The following is an 18,946-nucleotide window of genomic DNA, read 5'->3' on the forward strand; positions in this document are numbered from 1 at the left end:
TCTTTTTTTTTTTGATAAAAAAAACTATTTTGTTAAAAATTGTTTTGGTTGACAATTAATTTTGTTAACTGAAAATTTAAATATTCCATTTTTGCTTGAAAATGTATATTTTTAGTTAAAACTGAATTCATTTTGCTGAAAATTCGTTTTTTTGTTTAAAATTTATTTTTCTATCCGAAAATTCATACATTCTGGTTTTTGTTTAAAAATTTTTGTTGGGTTTAAAATTGAATTGTTTTGTTAAAAAATTTTTTTTTTGTTGAAAATTGTTTTAACTAAAAATTTAATTCTTCTATTTTTATTTAAAAATCATTAAAAAAAACAAACTATTTTGCTAAAAATTAATTTTTTTTTTGTGTGAACATTTATTTTTCTAACATTTGAACTATTCTAACTTTGGTTCAAAATTAATCTTTTTTAGATAAAAATTCATATACTTGTTGAAAATTCTTTTCTTTTTAGTTGAAAATTAATTTTTTTGAGCTAAAAATGTAAATATTCCATTTTTGCTTGAAAATTTATATTTTTAGTACAAAATTGATAATTTTGCTGAAAACTCGTTTTTTGTTGTTTAAAATTTACTTTTCTATCTGCAAATTGAGCTATTCTAGTTTTGGTTTATAAATTTGTCTTCTGGATATAAAATTGGATTATTTTGCTAAGAATTTATTTTTATGGTTGAAAATTGTTTTAATTAAAAATTTAAGTCTTCTATTTTAGTTAGAAAATCATTTTTTTTATATAAAAAAAATTATTTTGTCAAAAATTAGTTTTTTTTTGTGTGAAAATTTATTTTTCTAACACTTGAATTATTTTAATTTTGTTTGAAAATTTATCCTTTTTAGATGAAAATTCATGCACTTGTTGAAAATAAGTCTTTTTCGTAGAAAATTAACCTTTCGAATTGAAAATTCAACAATTTGGTCAAACATTTGTCATTTTAGTTAAAAAGTCATTTATCATAGGTTTAAAATATATATTTTTGATTTGAAAACTCAAATATGATTTCTATTACTTTGACTTCTTTTACCATTAAAATGAATCGTATTTTCTAATTTGAAACGATACATTTTCCCGCGTGATTTAAAAAATGTAATTATTGTTTAAAAAAATATAGTAAATACGATTCTTGAAATTCTAATTTAAAATGCTCTCATGCTCGTGAGAATTTCTCCAAACACCTAAACTTCTGAGAACACTGAATTTATAAAAAGACTGAAACTGTTTTACCGACGGAAGAAACGCCCACGCACTCCTACGCGTGCTTATCTCAAGTCTAAACTAACCATACGATAATGCCTCAATTCGCCTTCCCTTGCACACCGAATTCTCGATAAAGACATCTGGTTTTTTCCCCCTTATTTTGGTCTCCCTTTCGACGACACCAAGGGGGACAATTTAGTAGTTATGTGAAAGAGACACGTAGACAGGCTCTTCAGAAAATGACAACCGGGAATCTCGGACTGGTCTTAGTTTTATTATTCTTGCAAAGTGCAAGAATTTTGTGCGACGATTTTAAAAAACCGACAGTTTTAATTGGAATATTGGTGCGAAATAAAGCACACACGTTGCCTTATTTCCTAAGTTTTTTGGAGAATCTCAAGTATCCGAAGGAGAGGATATCACTTTGGTAAGTTCAATGGTTTTAAATTTTTGTTTTCTTCCTGACATTGTCCTTACGATAATCCTATTTTTAGAGCGGGAAATACAAAAATTGAGACTGTTCAAAAATAGAAAAGTCAGGATTAATCTAATTTTAGATTTCGTTGTGATCAAGTGGGCATATTTATATTTCGTTTTTAACCTCCAAATTATTATTTACGCGAGACTTTTTGTTAAATTAAGATAATAAATATTTAAATAAAAATAAATAAAGGAGTTAATAAAATAAATAACAGTAGTAAATATTAATCACTATATTATGTTATTAATCTATTCATATTAATAAATATTAATAAAATCGATTATCAACAATTGTTTTATATTACTTACAGTGCTTTTCGGGTTTATTTCTCGCTCAAGTTGCGCAGATAATTCGTGATTTATTCGTATTTCGCAATACTTTTTTTTAAATGTTAAAATATTTAATTAAGAATATCCGAAATTAAAAAAAATCGGATTAAAATTAATTTGCAGTTTTATACGATCTACGTATATACTTGATCGAACTCTTTTCTCTTTCGGCGATCAAAGCCAAACACTGAAGTGATATGAATGATGAAGTCTGAAACTAAACCGGCGCAAACCGGCGTATTTGCTGAATGCTCGCTTCTGCGTCGTGATTGTTTTGCATTCTCAGGTTCGCTGCGCGCGCATCGTAAATAAAACTCGCTTATCGCCAATCACGAGTTCATAATATTCATATTTTGTATAAGCAATTTCCGACCATTGACTTGAAGGATTCGGTCGCTTTTTTCTGATTTTCAATCAATCCTTTATTTTAATCATGAGTTTTAACACTTTGGCTTGGAAAACAATTATTCTTGCACTAAAACTGCTTGAGATTCTTGTGAGAGATTTGCAGTCACTATTTTTATATAATTATTATTATTTGCTTCTAAATATCACGAAATTTTTAAGTGTTTAGGAAATATTGTAATTTTTGTTGAACCAAATTGTTCTTACCGGATAATACTTTCAATTATTGTGAGAGTGATTGTTAGTCACAATTTTTATAAAACATTAAAAATTGTAATTTTTATATACAATTTTTTAGGAAAAATGTGGAATTTGTGGTTTTTCAATTTCCGATTTCCCTTCGTCATTTGAATTGATGCATATATTCTTAAAAATAAAATTACTTCAATTATATTTCTTAAAATACAACAATAGTTAACCTTGTAGCGAAAGTAAATCAATAAATTCAAAGCTTTGGCTCATTGGATTGGAAAATAATTTTTTTTCACTAAAACTGCTTTGAGTTTTGGTGAGAAAGATTTACAGTCACTATTTTTATAATAAATTAACAATAAACAATTGTTGCAAAAATTGGATTTAGCGACGTATTTAACCCTCAAACGGTATGTTTGCAATGTTAATATTAATTATTTAATATATTGAACATATAATAAACAACTAGCATATATCACGTATAATGAAAAAAGTGAAAAAACGTCGGGTGCGAATTCGCACCAGTGTACTTTTGAGGGTTAAATAAGTGTTTTTTTTCATATTTAGATTCCTCTGAATCATTTGAATGACTGCATATATTCCTGAAACTGAAATGAATCATAGAAACTGTTTATTGTTAATTTTATATAGAAATAGTGACGAACAATGACTCTTACAATAATTTAAAGAATTTTTAGCTAAGAAAATGTTTTTTCATCAAAATTACAATCTTTTTCTATTTATTAATTTAATTAATGTATAATGATTAAAATATATAGTGACATTATTTGTAGTATGAGAGTATCCTTTTGTTTATCGAAGATGATTTTCGTTACATGCATTCCGTTGTTGATAAGTAAATTATCATTTTGTAAAAAATCTAAATTTTTTTCAATCTTTGAGTGAACATATATAATAAATAATCCAAATGTAAAGTAAATTGTAATCTTGGATGTATACTGTTAAAGTCATTTAAAAGTATATTATTTTTACTTATTTCCACACAAAAAACAGAAACATCGAAATATCTCGCATAAAAAAGGCATTGAAATCCTACTTCTTCAAACTTTTGTCATTCACGAGATTTTTCGTGTTATCAAAAACTGTATTTTCTAAGTCTTCCATGGCAATTTTAGCTCAAATAGATGAGAGAAAATCGATTTCTTCAATAAACTTTTGAAATAGAATGTTTGTGTGTTGCTTTATGCATTCTCATCTTTTTTCAATTTATTCTTTCAATTTATCTATAGCAATATTTGGGAGCATAGTAATTACATCGAAAGAAACTAGGATATTATCTTAATTCCTTCAATAAGTTAAACAAAACTTCAATATTTTTACTGTGCTTTTTGAATATTGTTATTCATTTTTTAATGATATTACTAAGTAATCTATAAATAATCTATCGATATCATATTTATTATGATTTTTCTTTAAAAATTAATTCGTTAGTTTCTAAAATTTATTTACTTCTTTGTCTATATATAATTGAAAAAAATTTGTTATTTGTAATAATCATTATATAATCCTGATAGTTTCGATCTGAATTCTTCTTATTTGACTCGTGGATACCACACTCCATCTGCGCACATGTGCTTACCACACTTGTGCGATTTGGGATTTCGCATTTTTAAATTTCAATATCTCGTGCAGAAATAAACTAAATGCAACTTACAATATATATTTATTGAGATAAAAATTACTGAGAAATGCAATAATGATAAAAATAATTAAAATTAACTATTTTTAAATAGTAAAAAAAGAAAGAAATTAAAAGAACTTTTTTGAAATGTCATTTTTTTTCTTATTATCGAAATAGTACTATTTTTTAATTGAAGATAAAAGTATATATTTTCAATAAAAATGACCGACTACACGTTAAATAAAATATAAATATTTTTTATGGCTAACTGAAAATAAGGTATTTTTAAAGCATAGAAAAATCACTCAATACTTAATCTAGAAAGCAAATCATTAATAATGCGTAATTTATAACCGGAAGTTGGTGCGCCAGCCATTCTGAAAGAAAAAAATAATAATGAAAACTAGCTTTTACTAAGTTCATACACTAACATTATTATTAATCTTGTACAATGATTCAAACTTAAGAGCCTCAAACATTAAGAAAATTTCAAGAAAAAAATCAAGAATTTAGAAAATTCACGTAATTAACACGTAGGTATGATTTTTGGTAAATTTAAATTAAAAATTAAAAATACTATGTAAAATTATTTACCTCTAGAGAAAATGTAGTCGAAAAAACGATTATCAGGCAAAATTAAATTTTTTCCTCAGAACTCATTTTACAACCCAGGAAACCACACTTGTGCAAATATGCACCAAGTCCAACTTTCGAAATGAACCTCACGACCAGTAAGAGGCGAATGAAGCTGGGCCCTACGTGGCATGGCTCAGTACCTGATGGACATATTTAACGTTGGGGGGCGGGGGGGGGGGCAGACCCTTATAACTAGCGAGTGACAACAAACACTTATTTGAAAAATTTTCTGTTACATTTTTGCACAAGTGTGGTAACCGCGGGTTAATACTTGGAATGTTATGAATATTTATATCAACATCTTTTACAACTCCTAATCATTTAACACTTTTTTTCCCCAAATCTGTTACGGAAACTTTCCCCTAATCTCAAAATATTGATTACTTGTAAAGGTATTTTAGTTTCCGAAAGATTCGGAAACCATGGGTCGTTTTTTTCATGTGAAAGAGTATAATGAATATTTAGATTTAACATTTGAATATCAACTTGATTTTCAATTAAATTCGCAAACTTTCTCTCTAGTTTTTTATTATTTTGAGTAATTCTCTTGTTCATTAATTGTCGTTCACAATACATTCTCGAATGATATAAGGGGGCATCTGTTCATTTAATTTGCAAAGAGTAAATTTAATTTTTTAATTTAAACCAATAATTCTTGTGTGACAATTACTGGCAACCAAATTTAAAATCGACCTTCTGAACTTGGTTGTGGTTTCTTGACATTTTTCTTTATTTTAAATGTTTGTAAATTTAAAATTTAATCTGTTTTGTATATCAATTTTGAATTGATTTTTGAGTGATTTTTGAATTTTGTGATAAAAGTTTTCTGGGATTCCATTTGGATTAATTTTCTACTTAGTGCGCAGGAAGATTTTATCTTTCTGACCGGACTGTCATATCTGAACCCCACAATCTGCGAATTTCTGCGAAATTCATGACGATAAATCGAATTTCAAAGAAACTTCAATTGCATACTACAAAGCTAAACAAAGGAGAAGAACACTTATTCTGCTGAATCCACTGAATCACTGTCCTAGAATCCATTATATAGGGAAAAGTTAATGCTTGCAAAATTTGTTATAAAAAGCCATCAGCACAACACTAATTTTGGTTGTCAAAAACCCATCAAAATTTTTATAAACAATTCATTTTTTTAAATTGGAACCAAAATCACTGATTGTAAATTAGTTTATATTTTAAAAACACAACTCAGGTAAACATGGGTATTATCGACTTTTTAAAAAAAAATTTAGAAAAAGGAGAATATTAATTTATATGCTTATTTTTTGTTAACGAAGATGAATTCATCTGAACGACACCGCCATTGATTTTTAATTTAAAAGAAATTAGAAAGTTATTTGTAAGAAATATTATGCAATTTAGTTTCTTCAGATAATAAGGAACATCATTTTGTATAATTATGGGTTTTTTCAAAAGGAAAGACTAAGTTTTTGTTGAAAAAGAATACCTTCGATATTGTGTGGTTATGTTTATTTCATCAGTTTACGAATTTGTCGAATTCATTCGGGGTGTCGTTGATTGATTTTTGAGGTTAGGAAATCCAAAATCAATTAAACAGATACTGAACATTAAAGACTCGTGAAAGGCGATGGCATAGAAATAAGGAAAGCAAATAGCAATTATAGCAACACGGACAGCAATCAAAAAATGCGTATTATACCCTAAAAACTTTCTTCTGTTGGACGTATGTCGTTCACTGGTTTTGAAGGTATGATAAGAATATTTCAAATATATCAAATCTACTCAAATTTGAGACTGATATTTATTGAATTATATTGCAAAACATAATCATGTAACCTCTGAAAGTACTACAAAATAAGAAATACCTTTTCTTCTAACTTTCAGGGGACTTTCAAATTAACGACATCACTAATTTTTATAGTGTCAACATGTCCACCTTTAGGTGACAACAAAAATGTTATTTGATTAACATCAACTCAGTGATTTTGTACTGAATAAATATTGAAATACAAATTGCATAGATTATAGAATATTTATTAATTTACAAGTATCTATTTTATATCTCTGAAATTGTAATAAAAGCATTTTCATTGCACAGTGTCGTTCACTAGAAGAGTGTCGGCAATATTCCTGTTTACTCTAGCAGACATAAATAGAAATTGATTGAAAGGTTCAAAAAAGTTGTTCACTTAATTCTTCATTTTAACAATTTTAAAGTTTATTCTTAAATTGAGTGTACAACTTCAATTTTGTTTATAATTAAGCTATCAAAATGTTTCAAAAAACAACTTATTTTCCACAAAATTCACTGCAGTCCCGCTATAGAAGCCCTTTCGGGGGTATCCATTATCTCCTTCGTACAATCTCGGGACTCGCCAAACCATAAACAATCAGGGCCATATAAATAATTTCCGTCGGAGTTTCGTCTTAAAAAATTTGTTTGTTTGTATTTTTGCTATTTTGGTTATATAATGTCATAATAAACGTGAAAATGTTTGTGCTAGAAAATCAAACTTTATAAAAGTACTGATTTTTAAGTATGCACGTGCATATATCAGGGTGGCCATTTCACTCGAAGAAAAAAATTCCTCGTGTCTTCTCGGTTCGAAAACATTTTTCACGGTCAATAAAATAAACAAATTGGACCTCTGAGACTGAGCATTTTTCCATTTAAAATAATAAAAAAAAACAGACTCAAAATTAAAGCACTCAAATTGGAACTCTCGAATTTTAAAGTTTCTAAATTGACATTTTACAATTTTTTATGAAGAAAACTTGGTATTGTAACTCTCAATAATTTAAGCGTATGAAAATGAAAGTACTAACACATTCCAATTAAATAAGTTCAAATGAAATGCAGATAAACTGCAAATTTAGAATTTTTAACTGTTACAAATCATAGAGTTCACAGATTCAGATTCGATTCCAAAAATATAAATCTACGTTATCATTTGCAATTCTTTAAGCTAGAAACGTTTAAAATTGAAAAATTAATTTTGTATTAACTGAACATTTCGTAAATTAGAAGTTGAATCATTTCAATTTCAAATAGATAAAACATCCTTGAAAAGCTTTCAAACTTTATTTCCAAATATAGAAGTTGTTTTAGATTTTTTCCAATTTAAAATAATTTTTCAAGTTTTTCAGAACTACTAAATGTTTTAATAAGTGATAAATGGTAAAAGATCAATGTTTTTTATCAAAAATTTTCCACTTCAAACGCTTTAAATTTCCATATTTCAAGTCTTCAAGTCCGCATTTTGAAATTCTTTAAATTAAAATTTTCAGCTTCGAAATAAAAATGTAACATGGAAAATTTTTAAATTAACTGTTTTTCGAATTAAGCATTGTAAAAAGGATGGTATCATAATTGAAAAAGATAACAATTTCAACCCATTATTTTAAAAGCTGTTAAAATCGAATTTGGACAGATTTTTCTTCTAAAGATTTGTAAATTTCCCGGTAAAAAAATAAATTCGGCAAAATAGACTGTATTAAGGTACCTGATTTCAGTTCGTCTAAAAGCTTATTTGTCTCTTCAAAAGATAAACGCTTTCTCTAGGTTTCCTTCGACATTTTCGTTATGCCTGGATACACCTGGTTACGCAACACATAACCTAAACACTGAGTGACGGAAAGCGAACTGAAGCGAATGTCCAGCGACATTTTTGCCACTGACTGAAAATAACCACCTTGTCCTCTATAACGGGAACTTTTCTTGTAGGACTGTAGGTAGTTCAATTTGTCAAATTAAATGAATCGCCAATTAACTAAAATCACTCTACGTAAAAAATTCTCATTGCAAATAATTTGAAAAACTTTTTCTATATAATAAAATTGATTTTTAATTATAATTTCACACATTCTGGAAAAATTCATATTTAAATTGTCAAGATCTATTTCTTTTATAATAATAAAACTCTGAAAATAATCATAAAATTTAATTTTAAGAGAATAAAAGTGATAGGGGAAAAACGATCATTGTGCCAAGATCATAAAGAGAGTTGACGAAGAAACCGACTCTCTGAGATAGGCAATTAGCTCCAAACTGATAAGAATGATATCAAGGTCTATGGCCTAATGTCTCTGCTTGTTAAATTTTTTAAGAGAAAATTCGAGGCACGATATTAACAAGTCAATCTGTGCATACAATTATTTCTGAATAAAAAGGCTCAAATACATTGTAAACCCAAGAATCAGTTGTTTTAAAGAAACACTACAAAAGTGCAATTTATGCAAAAAGAATTGAATAGGAGGACCTCAAAATATATTTCCAAACAACATTGTAATCGGATCATTAGAGTCAAATATATGATATATTAATATTTTGTGTCTCTAACTTTTGTATTAAAAAATCAAATGTATTCATTGACAGAAATTGTCATGGGATTAAGCAGAATTAAAGTGAGACGAAAATAGTTGAGGCTTACATGGATCAAAACGTTAACAGCAGAAAATGACATTCATTTGGATTCAAAACGTTGTGAATTTGCCCATGATTTGCAATCATTTTTATCATTTGTACCGGTCGAGTAGGACATGAACTTTTAAAACTATATTCTCCTATATTTTTTAACTTGAAAAATATTCTAGGATTCGAAGTGATAATAATATTGACAAGTCAATTGAGATACTCAACACTTGGTTGGAGCAACAAAAAACAAAATACCATGCTGTGGATTTCCTATTTGATGATAAGTCTAAGGGCTTTGATGATGAGAAAGGAATTGCTGATTGGTCGCCCACGAGATTTTCTAACATCATCAAATTGAGGGAAGAAGCAGTTCATCATGCTCGAAAAATATGGGCTGATTTTATTTTTGTACGTTTCGTTTCAATTATAGAATAAAATAAAATAAAATGATAATATATACGTAATAATGTGAAACTAATATATGTAACACTATTCATTTATCACATTAACCTTTGTTAAAAAACAGATGCTGGATGCTGACGTATTTTTGACAAATCCAAACACTTTGGACCATTTGGTTTCAAAAAATTTGACTGTCATCGCACCTTTATTAAAGTCGGATGGGATGTATAGCAATTTCTGGGCTGGTATGACACCAGATTATTACTATATGAGAACTGATAGATATAAACCAATTCTCAGAGGAGAAGATTTAGGATGCTTCGCAGTTCCTATGGTCCACACTGCGGTACTCGTTGATTTAAGGAGAAAAATGAGCAGCTCCTTGACCTACTCATCAGAAAATTTAGAGAACTTTGATGGACCCAGAGATGATATAATAACTTTTGCCCTAGCAGCCAATCGTTCTGGTAATTGCAAACAATTTTATATGTATTTTTTCACTATTTTATTTCCTCGATCAAACCAGATAGTTAATTTTGTTTTTACTACAGGGGTACCTCTGCACATCTGTAACGATCATATCTATGGTTTTATTACAGTACCATTAGACAATCGAGAAGGAATCGATCATGACAAACAACAAATGACGAACATAAAACTAGAAATTTTGGGTAACAATTTTGTGATAGGAAATGTTAATAAATTTATTTTATTTAGAAATATGTGTCATGAATAATAATTTGTTTTTTAAACCAACAGCTTTTCAGGAAAGTCTTCCTCTATCCGAAAACTTGAACAAATTCGTTAGCTATCCGAAAAAGGACACTATGTCGATGTCGAATATTTACATGATTAATTTGTTGAGGAGGCCGGAAAGAAGGAGACGAATGCAGAATTGCTTTGATGAATTAGGAATTGCAGCGGAAGTAATTGACGCGGTAGATGGACGGTAAATAATAGATACATTTTAGAAATGGGTTAATATCATATTTTATATACTGACACATTGTTTCAGAACATTAAACCATACTATTTTAAAGTCGATGGGTATAACGTTGATGTCTGGATACGCTGATCCTTATCATAAGAGGTGAAATTAGTTTTTTGATTTATTTATTTGATATATGTTGATATATTTAATAATTTTAAATGTTTGGTTAAATTTTATATTTTAGACCAATGACCATGGGAGAAATAGGCTGCTTTCTTAGTCACTATCACGTTTGGAACAAGGTATAAGTCAAAAAATTAGTACAGTCGACGTTATTTACCTTGCCGCGGATAGAACCGTAGGGGACTAATTTTTCTGGAAACGATGCTCCCCCACTCTCGAGTCTAATCTTGATGCGTGATGCTTGATGCGAATTGTTTCGCTCGCTACTTATGTTGCCGCGCGCGGATCCGTGTTTACAAACAGTGAAAGTTCGATTTTCAGAATACATATTGTGGAAGTAATTCTCTCACTCTAGGGGCCAAAAAATTGTGAGCACATCTTTCTCTCGTAGAATAAACTGAATAATAGGTTAGTGTTTACGAATTATTGACAAACCTTTGATTAAATGTGCCATATCTGAGGTTATCTCATGTGATAAGGAAATTATCATAAGGCATAAATATTATATGATTTCGAAATTCTTTTATAAGCCTCATTAACAAAGCATATAATGACTTTTTGCACTTTAAAATTGTCTTAAAAGATTTAAACTCAGATGCCGAGTCGCCACGGTCATGGTGGGGGAAGAGCTCGACCGAGATTTAGGGGAAGTGGCAAGGTAAATAGCGGCAAGGTAAGTAGCGTCCGCTGTATATACATTCGAATGGATAAAATACATGTTTTTGAACGAGGCTTATTGATTCAATAGTAAATTCACTTCTGTCGTTTTTTTTGCAGCGTCCAAAAAGAAAAAAATACAATACCTGCAATCAACATAGGCTGAAGGCGATTTCAAGCGCATCTTCTTTTAGTAGCAGCATACTACTTAAGCGACTATGGATGCGCTTGAAGTCGCTTTCAGCAGAAGTGATGACATTTTTTCACATTTTCCACGCTGCAAAAAAAACTATTTCAATTACTCCTTGAAATTCTGATAAAAAATTTAACGTAGAATCCGAATTGCAACCAGTTAAATGCCCATCCTGCTCTTTTTTTTCTCGAAAGTATACGGAAGAAATATTATGTGGACCCTATAAGGGTACGCTTTAGCGTATCCTTTCCGTTCATTCGATCCGCCTGGGATATAAAACATGAAGTAATTACTCTGTTTGTAGGTGATTGAAAAAAACTATGAAAGCGTAATGGTTCTCGAGGACGACGTTCGGTTTGAGCCATATTTCCGGCAAAAGGTTCACTTTGTATTAAACGAACTTCAGAGATTGAATATGGAATGGGATCTTGTGTAAGTTATTTTATATTCTATAGGAGGAAAATAATGATTATATTCTCTAATTCATTGATATTAATTATAGGTATATTGGAAGAAAACGGATGCAGGAACAAGAGGAACCCTTGGTTCAAGGTTCGCAATATCTTGTACACGCTGGTTACAGTTATTGGACTCTGGGTTATATTTTATCAGCACGAGGAGCAAAGAAACTGCTTGCAGCACAACCTCTCAAAAATATGGTACCTGTGGATGAATATCTGCCGATCCTTTTCGACAAACATCCAAGGTAAATAAAATCAAAAATTCACATTTATAACTATAAACTCGAGAAAATATACGATGAAAGGTCAAAATAATGTATGGAACTCCTGAAAATAAAACTAAGAATTCAACGAATACATTGGACACCTACCATATAATGTTGGCTGTTCTATTTTAATATAAAAAGATCCTCCTTAAGAAAAAATCTGGATCATATTAGCAGATACATCCTTTTATTTTTCAATAAAAAAACATTTCCATAAATTCTCCCTTTCTCTCATTACTTTGACTGTATCTAAAATTTCAACATTTTCCCCATCAAACTCATGGTCATCATCAGCACATCCTTTTATGCCTGACAACAACACTCTTATAACAGCGTCCCAAACGAATATCACTGTTGTTTTCCTCTATCCTAGTATTAAGAAGTCTGCCAGTTTGATCCGCGTGAGTCATCTTATCGATCTTGCCAATGATCTTGTAGACGACACCACATATCTCTCCATGTTTTGATGGCACTTCTAGTTTGAGCATCGAGTTTATATTCTCGATTGAAGTGCGAGATCCAACAAAGGGGCGAAAATTTGCATTCTTACCCAGGAAAAAAGAACCCATTGAAAATACGACTGAATTGCGTATCTGTTCATTTGCAGATTCAGAAAGTTAAAACTGAATCGCTTTGCTACTATGTAAATGACCATTTTCTCAAGCAGCTTCGAATCTGCCGTATACTGCAATCACCATTTCAAGCAAGGTTATATCCCTGGCGGACAGCATGAACAACAACGATACGCTACAGCGTACCTTTATAATATCCACATAGTATCCCTTCCGTATAAAGCAACAAAAAATATTTTAAAAAATCATTAAGATGGACATTTAACTTGTTCCAATTTGGATTCTACGTTAAACTTTTCGTGAGACAGTGACGGATTAATTTGAATCGTTTTTTGCAGCGTTAAAAAATTTAAAAAATACAATTCCTGTCATTAGCATACGCTGAAGAAGACTTCAAGCGCATTTTCTTTCAGTAGCAGCATACTACTTAAGCGACTATGAATGCGCTTGAAGCCGCTTCAGCAGAAGTTATGACATTAAAAAAATGTTAACTCTGAAAAAACAAACTATTGCAATTACTCCGTGACGTTCTAATAGAAAATTTAATGCAGAATCCGAAATTCAACAAGTTAAATACCCATCTTGCTGTTTTTGAGTGTTTTTGTTGCATATGATACGGAAGGGATACTATAAGGGTATGCTGTAGCGTATTCCTTCCGTTCATTCGGTCTGCCAGGGATTGAAGCGGTTTCCCTCTTTTTGAATGAGGCCGACTTTTTTTTAGGTCGAGCTACTTCATTACGTGGCGCCGCTCCTCAATATTTATCGAGAAACAGTCCTACAGCTTAGAGGGCGCTGCTCCTCAAATGTCGTTTCAGTGTAGGAGGAGTAGGCGGTTGCCTGCTGCGCCTTCGGCCTTATTTCGGCCCTGTAGTAAAAAAAATAATAACGACCAAAAGTCTTTAATAAACCAATCGGTGGCAATCTGGAATTCCAGATACAGATAAACAATTCAGAAGCCTTCGAAACCCTCTCTTATCTCTCTTGCTGTTAAAAACGGGATTTATAATTAAAAATAAAATTGATTCATTCCAGATTTATTTGGAAGGAACAATTTCCAGAAAGAAATCTAGTCGCGCTCTCAGCAGCTCCACTTCTCGTTTACCCGACCCACTACACTGGAGAAAGCGGCTACATAAGTGATACTGAGGATTCAAAAGTTGTGGCTTCAAAAGCAGAAGCAGCAAACATGTCGAACAGTCGGGAGGAATTATAGCCTATTAGCTATAGTTACCACTTTTTCACAGTCATATGGAGTATGTAGAGTTCGCGAAGTCCACACTAGGTAGAGTCTTAAGGCTAAAGTGTGAACGAGTTTTAGTGATTTCTGTCTCCCCTAGGTGGCGTCTGTGTTGATGCTTGTGTGGTAGAAGGGGAAGATCAGGAATATAGGAACATGGCGGGCATGTAAATAACGAGTGAGTGATTATAATAATCACGTCTCCAAATTATTTACATTTTCTGTTTGAAACAAATTTACATTATTTTTATTTCTAAATTGAAAAAGGGACCGATCTGTTCGGAGTGGTACTAAAGTGTTGTGCTTAATGTCTCTGTTTAAATATTTTTTCAGTTAGAATTATGGAAAGAATAATTTGCACAAGCAAACCATTTCATGTAATATATAAAAACCGCAATTCATTTTTGATCATGCGCTATTTGATGTTTTTTATATTGCATGAAACGGTTTGTTTACGTAAATAATTCTTGCTGTAAATCTAAATTTAAAAATATATTAAAATTAGCATGGAATGGTTGGAGAAGCGGGTGGATGGGTTGCCGGAATAGAGCTGTAGGTCGTTCTATCTCCACTAGATGGCGCCGTTTCGTTACGTTACTAAGTTCATATTTTTTAATATGGGACTCTACGCAGTGTGGCGAAGTCGACTGATGAGAAAAATGTAAATCAAAAAGCATCAAAGTTGCCATATTCGTGCCATTTGTTTATAAAACTTGTCTTTCAATTTATTATATACTCCAAGTTTTAATTTTTTGACGCGTTTTTACAATTATTATTGTATATTGCATATTTCTAGTTTTATGTATACACTTTTTATGCGACAAACGCAAACCTGCAATTCATGTGAATATTTTTCTGAAATCGAAAAGCAAGTTTTTTATTCGTACATAATTAAGTTTTATCATCGCGCAAAAACGCGCTCTTAATGTAATGTTAAAATCTTACAATGAGGTGAGATCGCGATTTTAAATCGTCCTGAGGATGTCTAGTCTCATTAGAAGTATGTAACTCTGAGATTTTAATTAGTATCGAAAAATGACAGATTATATTTTTTGTGCCAGGAGGGGTTTAAAAAATCCCCTTTTTTATATGAATATAGTTTCCCTTTGGAAATAGATTTTGTAAACTTTATAATTTTATACCACCGTTATGCGTACCGCATAATGTTGATTTAAAACATCTGTCAATGCAGATTACATTTGTTTGATAACTGATGTCTGCGAAACATGAGCTTCTATTTCTATAAGAATTATTATTGAGGAAAATTTTTTGTAGAGATATAAATGTTACCTGTTTCAAATAATTCGAGTGCCAAAATAATTTTTATAAACTATATCATTATATTGACATTATTATTGTTATTTAAAATGAATCTCGTATATGTTATGTTATCTAAGTAGCATTGTCAGTGTAAAATTAGAAAAATAATTATGAAGTTTTTAATAAAACGTATTTAATGTTTTTGTATTAAGATAATTAGTCCTTTATTGTAATTATAATTAATTATAGTTATAGCAGGATTAAGGAGAGCCTTATTTCTGGGCCTCGTTTTTCAGGGAGTCTCCAAATTCAAAGATACTTATCGAAAGTAGAGATCCTCAAGGAGTTATGGGTCAAGTGAACCCCCACCACTCTACTAGGACCAACCGGAATACGGGAGTCAGAAAATTCGAACATACCCAGTAAACATTTTTTTCTAACGCACGCACGGAATGTTCGATTTTCGACGCATGTATTGTGTGCGGGAAGTGACCAATTCCGAAATCGTGGTAAAAAGCAGTTATAAAAAGACTTTCTGGCTGCTGCGCTTGCGCTCTTCGAGTGAGATTACTTTTTCTATCTGCTGCGCTTGTATGACTAATAAAATACCATAAATTACCAAAAACTTCCGAAAATTTTTGAAACTTTTAGATATCCGAAATTATAGGTAAGTTGCCAATTTTTTATAAATTTTTTAAATTTAGAAAATTATTCAGATATTTGGGAAATTTTTGAATTTTTTTCCAAAAAGCTTTGGATACACTAAATTTTCGATAATTTACAAATTTATCAAAAATTTCCGAAATTTTTAGGTAATTTTTGTAATTTTACCATAAATTTGCAAAAATTACCATAAATTATCAAAAAATTGGTTTTTATTGTTTCTCAAAGTGAAAATTCCCCGCAATTGCTAAAAAAAATATCGTGTGCTACAGGAGCTAAAAGTAGGCAGTTGAAACTCTTGTGAAGTTTACAGTACTTGCCATTGGCTCATCTTGGGGTCCTTTCTGGCTCGCCTTCAACTCGCCTACAGCTCCCCTTCAACTCGTCTCTGGCTCCTACGGCTAACTTCACACTCGTGTGGAATTGCCTACTTTTCGCACTTGTAGCACAATATACTATTTCCCTACTATTGGCCAATTCTAGTTCCGCGCTGTATAAGTTGATTGGGTGAATATATTGGTGGTTTTAAAACCGCAGTAATGGCCAATTCTAGCTCTAGCGCGTGGGCACCAGACGGTCAGATCGGTCTTTTTAATTTAACTAACTTGAATGTGGAAATGTAGAAAATGTAGAATGTAGAAGACACGCAAGGAACAAGTGAAATGAATTCGGGGGTAAAAGCTATCACAGGTAGAGTTCTGAGTCGTTTACACTACTTTGAGAACGGTAACGAAAATGAGAATATTACCGAGAATATAACCGAGAAATAAATTCTCTGAGAATTTATGATAATCTCAGAATCTATTTTAATTAATAGAAAATTGCATTTTTCGTTAATTTTTCGGTTGAGAATTCAACTCTTTTTTTTTTTGAAAGTTTGTCTTTTTCATTTTAAAGTTTACCTTCTTTAGCAGAAATTAAATCTTTTTTTGATGAAAATGCAACTGTTTGGTTAGAAATGAAGCTATTATATACTATTTTCTTGAAATTTTAAATTATTTTGTAAAAAATTTGCATTTTGTTTAAAATTTATATTTTGGTGTTGAAAAATGAACTGAAATATTTTCTGAATGAAAGTTCCACTTGTAAAAAAAATTTTTTTTTATTACAAATTCATCTGTTTTAGTACAAAATTGATATTTTTGATATAAAAATGCAACTATTTAGTAGAGAATTTAACTATATTGTTAAAAATTCATTCTTTTTGGTTGAAAAAATTCGTCTATTTGAATTAAAATTCAATTTTTGATGTTACTGAGTTAACTGGAATCTTTTTTTGGATAAAAACTCAATTTTTCTTGTAAAAAAAAATCTTTTGCTTTACGATAAAATTCATATTTTTGGATAGAAATGCAACTATTAATTTTAAATGCAGATTAATTTTCAACGAAATAGATGAATTTGAACAAAAAAGACAAATTTCAACAAAAAACGGAAATTACATTTTGAAATACAAATTTTTTTATCCCAATTGATGAATTTTCAACATAATTGTGAATCGTCAACTGGAATAGTAGTTGAATTTTATACAAAAAAGATGAATTCTCAACTAAAACAATGAATCTTCAACTGAAATAGTTGAATTAAAAAAAAATTTACTAGAAAAAGATAAATTGTCAACCAAAACTGAAATAATTACGTTTTAAGATAAAAAATTAATTTTCAACAAATAAAAAACGAATTTTGAAATAAAAAAGGTCATCATTTTAGAATCAAAAATTGAATGAATAAATTTTGAGTGAAAAAATAATTGTTCAACCAAAGAGATAAATTTTTAACTAAAATTGAAGGGGCGGATGCAATAACCACCTTAGCGCTCGAGCACACGGAAAATTATTGTCCGCTGAGCAAATTTTCAAGATTTTTCAAATTTTAGTGTTTACCATCAATAGTTGTAGACTATTTTATTGCGCATCTTTTTTGTATGAAAAACAAATTCGAAGCTTTTTTTGTTTTTTTAATTATTTAAGGAAAACAACAATTTTCAGCGAAAAAGAATCAATACTTTTTTGCATTAAACTCGCCAGAAAAGATGCGCGATAAAATAGTCTACAAGTATTGATGGTAAACACTGAAATTTGAACAATTTTGAAAATTTGCTCAGCGGACAATAATTCTCCGTGAGTTCGAGCGCTAAGGTGGTTATTGCATTCGCCCCTTCAATTATGGAATATTGAACTGTAACAATAGTTACATTTTTAGTTCAAAAGAATAATAATTTTCAACCTAAAAAAAAGAAAATTCAACAAAATACTTAAATTTACTGCAAAAATTCCTTTTTATCCAAAGAAAAAACAAGTTTTCAATCAAACAGCTTTTTTTTCTACAAAATAATTTGTAACAAAAGAGTTGAACTTTCAGCCAAGTAATTTTATTTCCAACCTAAAAGATGAATTTTTGACTAAAATTATTATTATTATTTAATTAGAATATTTACATTTTTAACTAAAAAGAAGAATTTTTAAACAAGGAGAATAAATTTCAAAAGAGAATTTACTGAGTTAACTGGAATATTTCTTGGATGAAAACTCAACTTTTTTTGTAATAAAAAATTCTTTTGCTTTAAGGGCATGTGACACAGCTAAATACCTATATTACCGACCACAGTTTTTCAGTTCACTGAATGTTTTTTTGAACCTAAGAACTTTTTTTGTAAGTAAAATATCGAGCTGAAACTTCGGGAAATGTATAAGAGTGCAATAAAGTACGTTTAGGTACTGAATTTTGATAGAAACTTCACTGAAAATTATTTCATCTTTTTTCTGAACCTCAACATTTTTTGAATGTTTGAACTTTTTTTATACATAAAATATCGGTCTCAAACTTTGAGAAAT

At 30.0% G+C, this 18,946-nt stretch overlaps 2 protein-coding genes across 3 annotated transcripts in view; one reads left to right on the forward strand and one right to left on the reverse strand.

Moving 5' to 3' along the window:
- LOC117176174 overlaps window positions 1-2,230 on the reverse strand; it is an 8,099-nt gene extending 5,869 nt beyond the window's left edge. The window contains exon 1 of the mRNA XM_033366270.1: window positions 1,993-2,230. The gene's annotated coding sequence lies outside the window, so the exon portion shown is untranslated. The remainder of the gene's footprint in view (window positions 1-1,992) is intronic.
- Window positions 1,298-15,565, forward strand: LOC117176173 (glycosyltransferase 25 family member-like). 2 transcript variants are annotated; one of them, XM_033366269.1, is made up of 10 exons: window positions 1,298-1,630; window positions 9,464-9,692; window positions 9,811-10,153; window positions 10,238-10,357; window positions 10,446-10,635; window positions 10,702-10,776; window positions 10,862-10,919; window positions 11,955-12,082; window positions 12,153-12,356; window positions 13,985-15,565. In XM_033366269.1, exons 1-10 carry the CDS (start codon window positions 1,443-1,445, stop codon window positions 14,163-14,165), a joined length of 1,716 nt encoding a protein of 571 aa, XP_033222160.1. In that variant the 5' UTR covers window positions 1,298-1,442; the 3' UTR covers window positions 14,166-15,565. The 2 variants fall into 2 exon arrangements, with proteins under 2 accessions (XP_033222160.1, XP_033222159.1); XM_033366268.1 differs by having other exon boundaries at window positions 9,811-10,357.
- The last annotated feature ends 3,381 nt before the right edge of the window (window positions 15,566-18,946 follow it).

Source organism: Belonocnema kinseyi, chromosome 7 (assembly GCF_010883055.1).
Source record: "Belonocnema kinseyi isolate 2016_QV_RU_SX_M_011 chromosome 7, B_treatae_v1, whole genome shotgun sequence".
NCBI classification, from domain to species: Eukaryota; Metazoa; Arthropoda; class Insecta; order Hymenoptera; family Cynipidae; genus Belonocnema; species Belonocnema kinseyi.

Excerpts from the sequence above, each read along its gene's own strand:
- LOC117176173 (XM_033366268.1), top strand. The coding sequence starts at position 1,443 with ATGACAACCGGGAATCTCGGACTGGTCTTAGTTTTATTATTCTTGCAA. Across the intron at positions 9,693-9,810 it reads TATGGGCTGATTTTATTTTT|ATGCTGGATGCTGACGTATT; the intron begins GTACGTTTCGTT and ends GTTAAAAAACAG. Across the intron at positions 10,358-10,445 it reads CATAAAACTAGAAATTTTGG|CTTTTCAGGAAAGTCTTCCT; the intron begins GTAACAATTTTG and ends TTAAACCAACAG.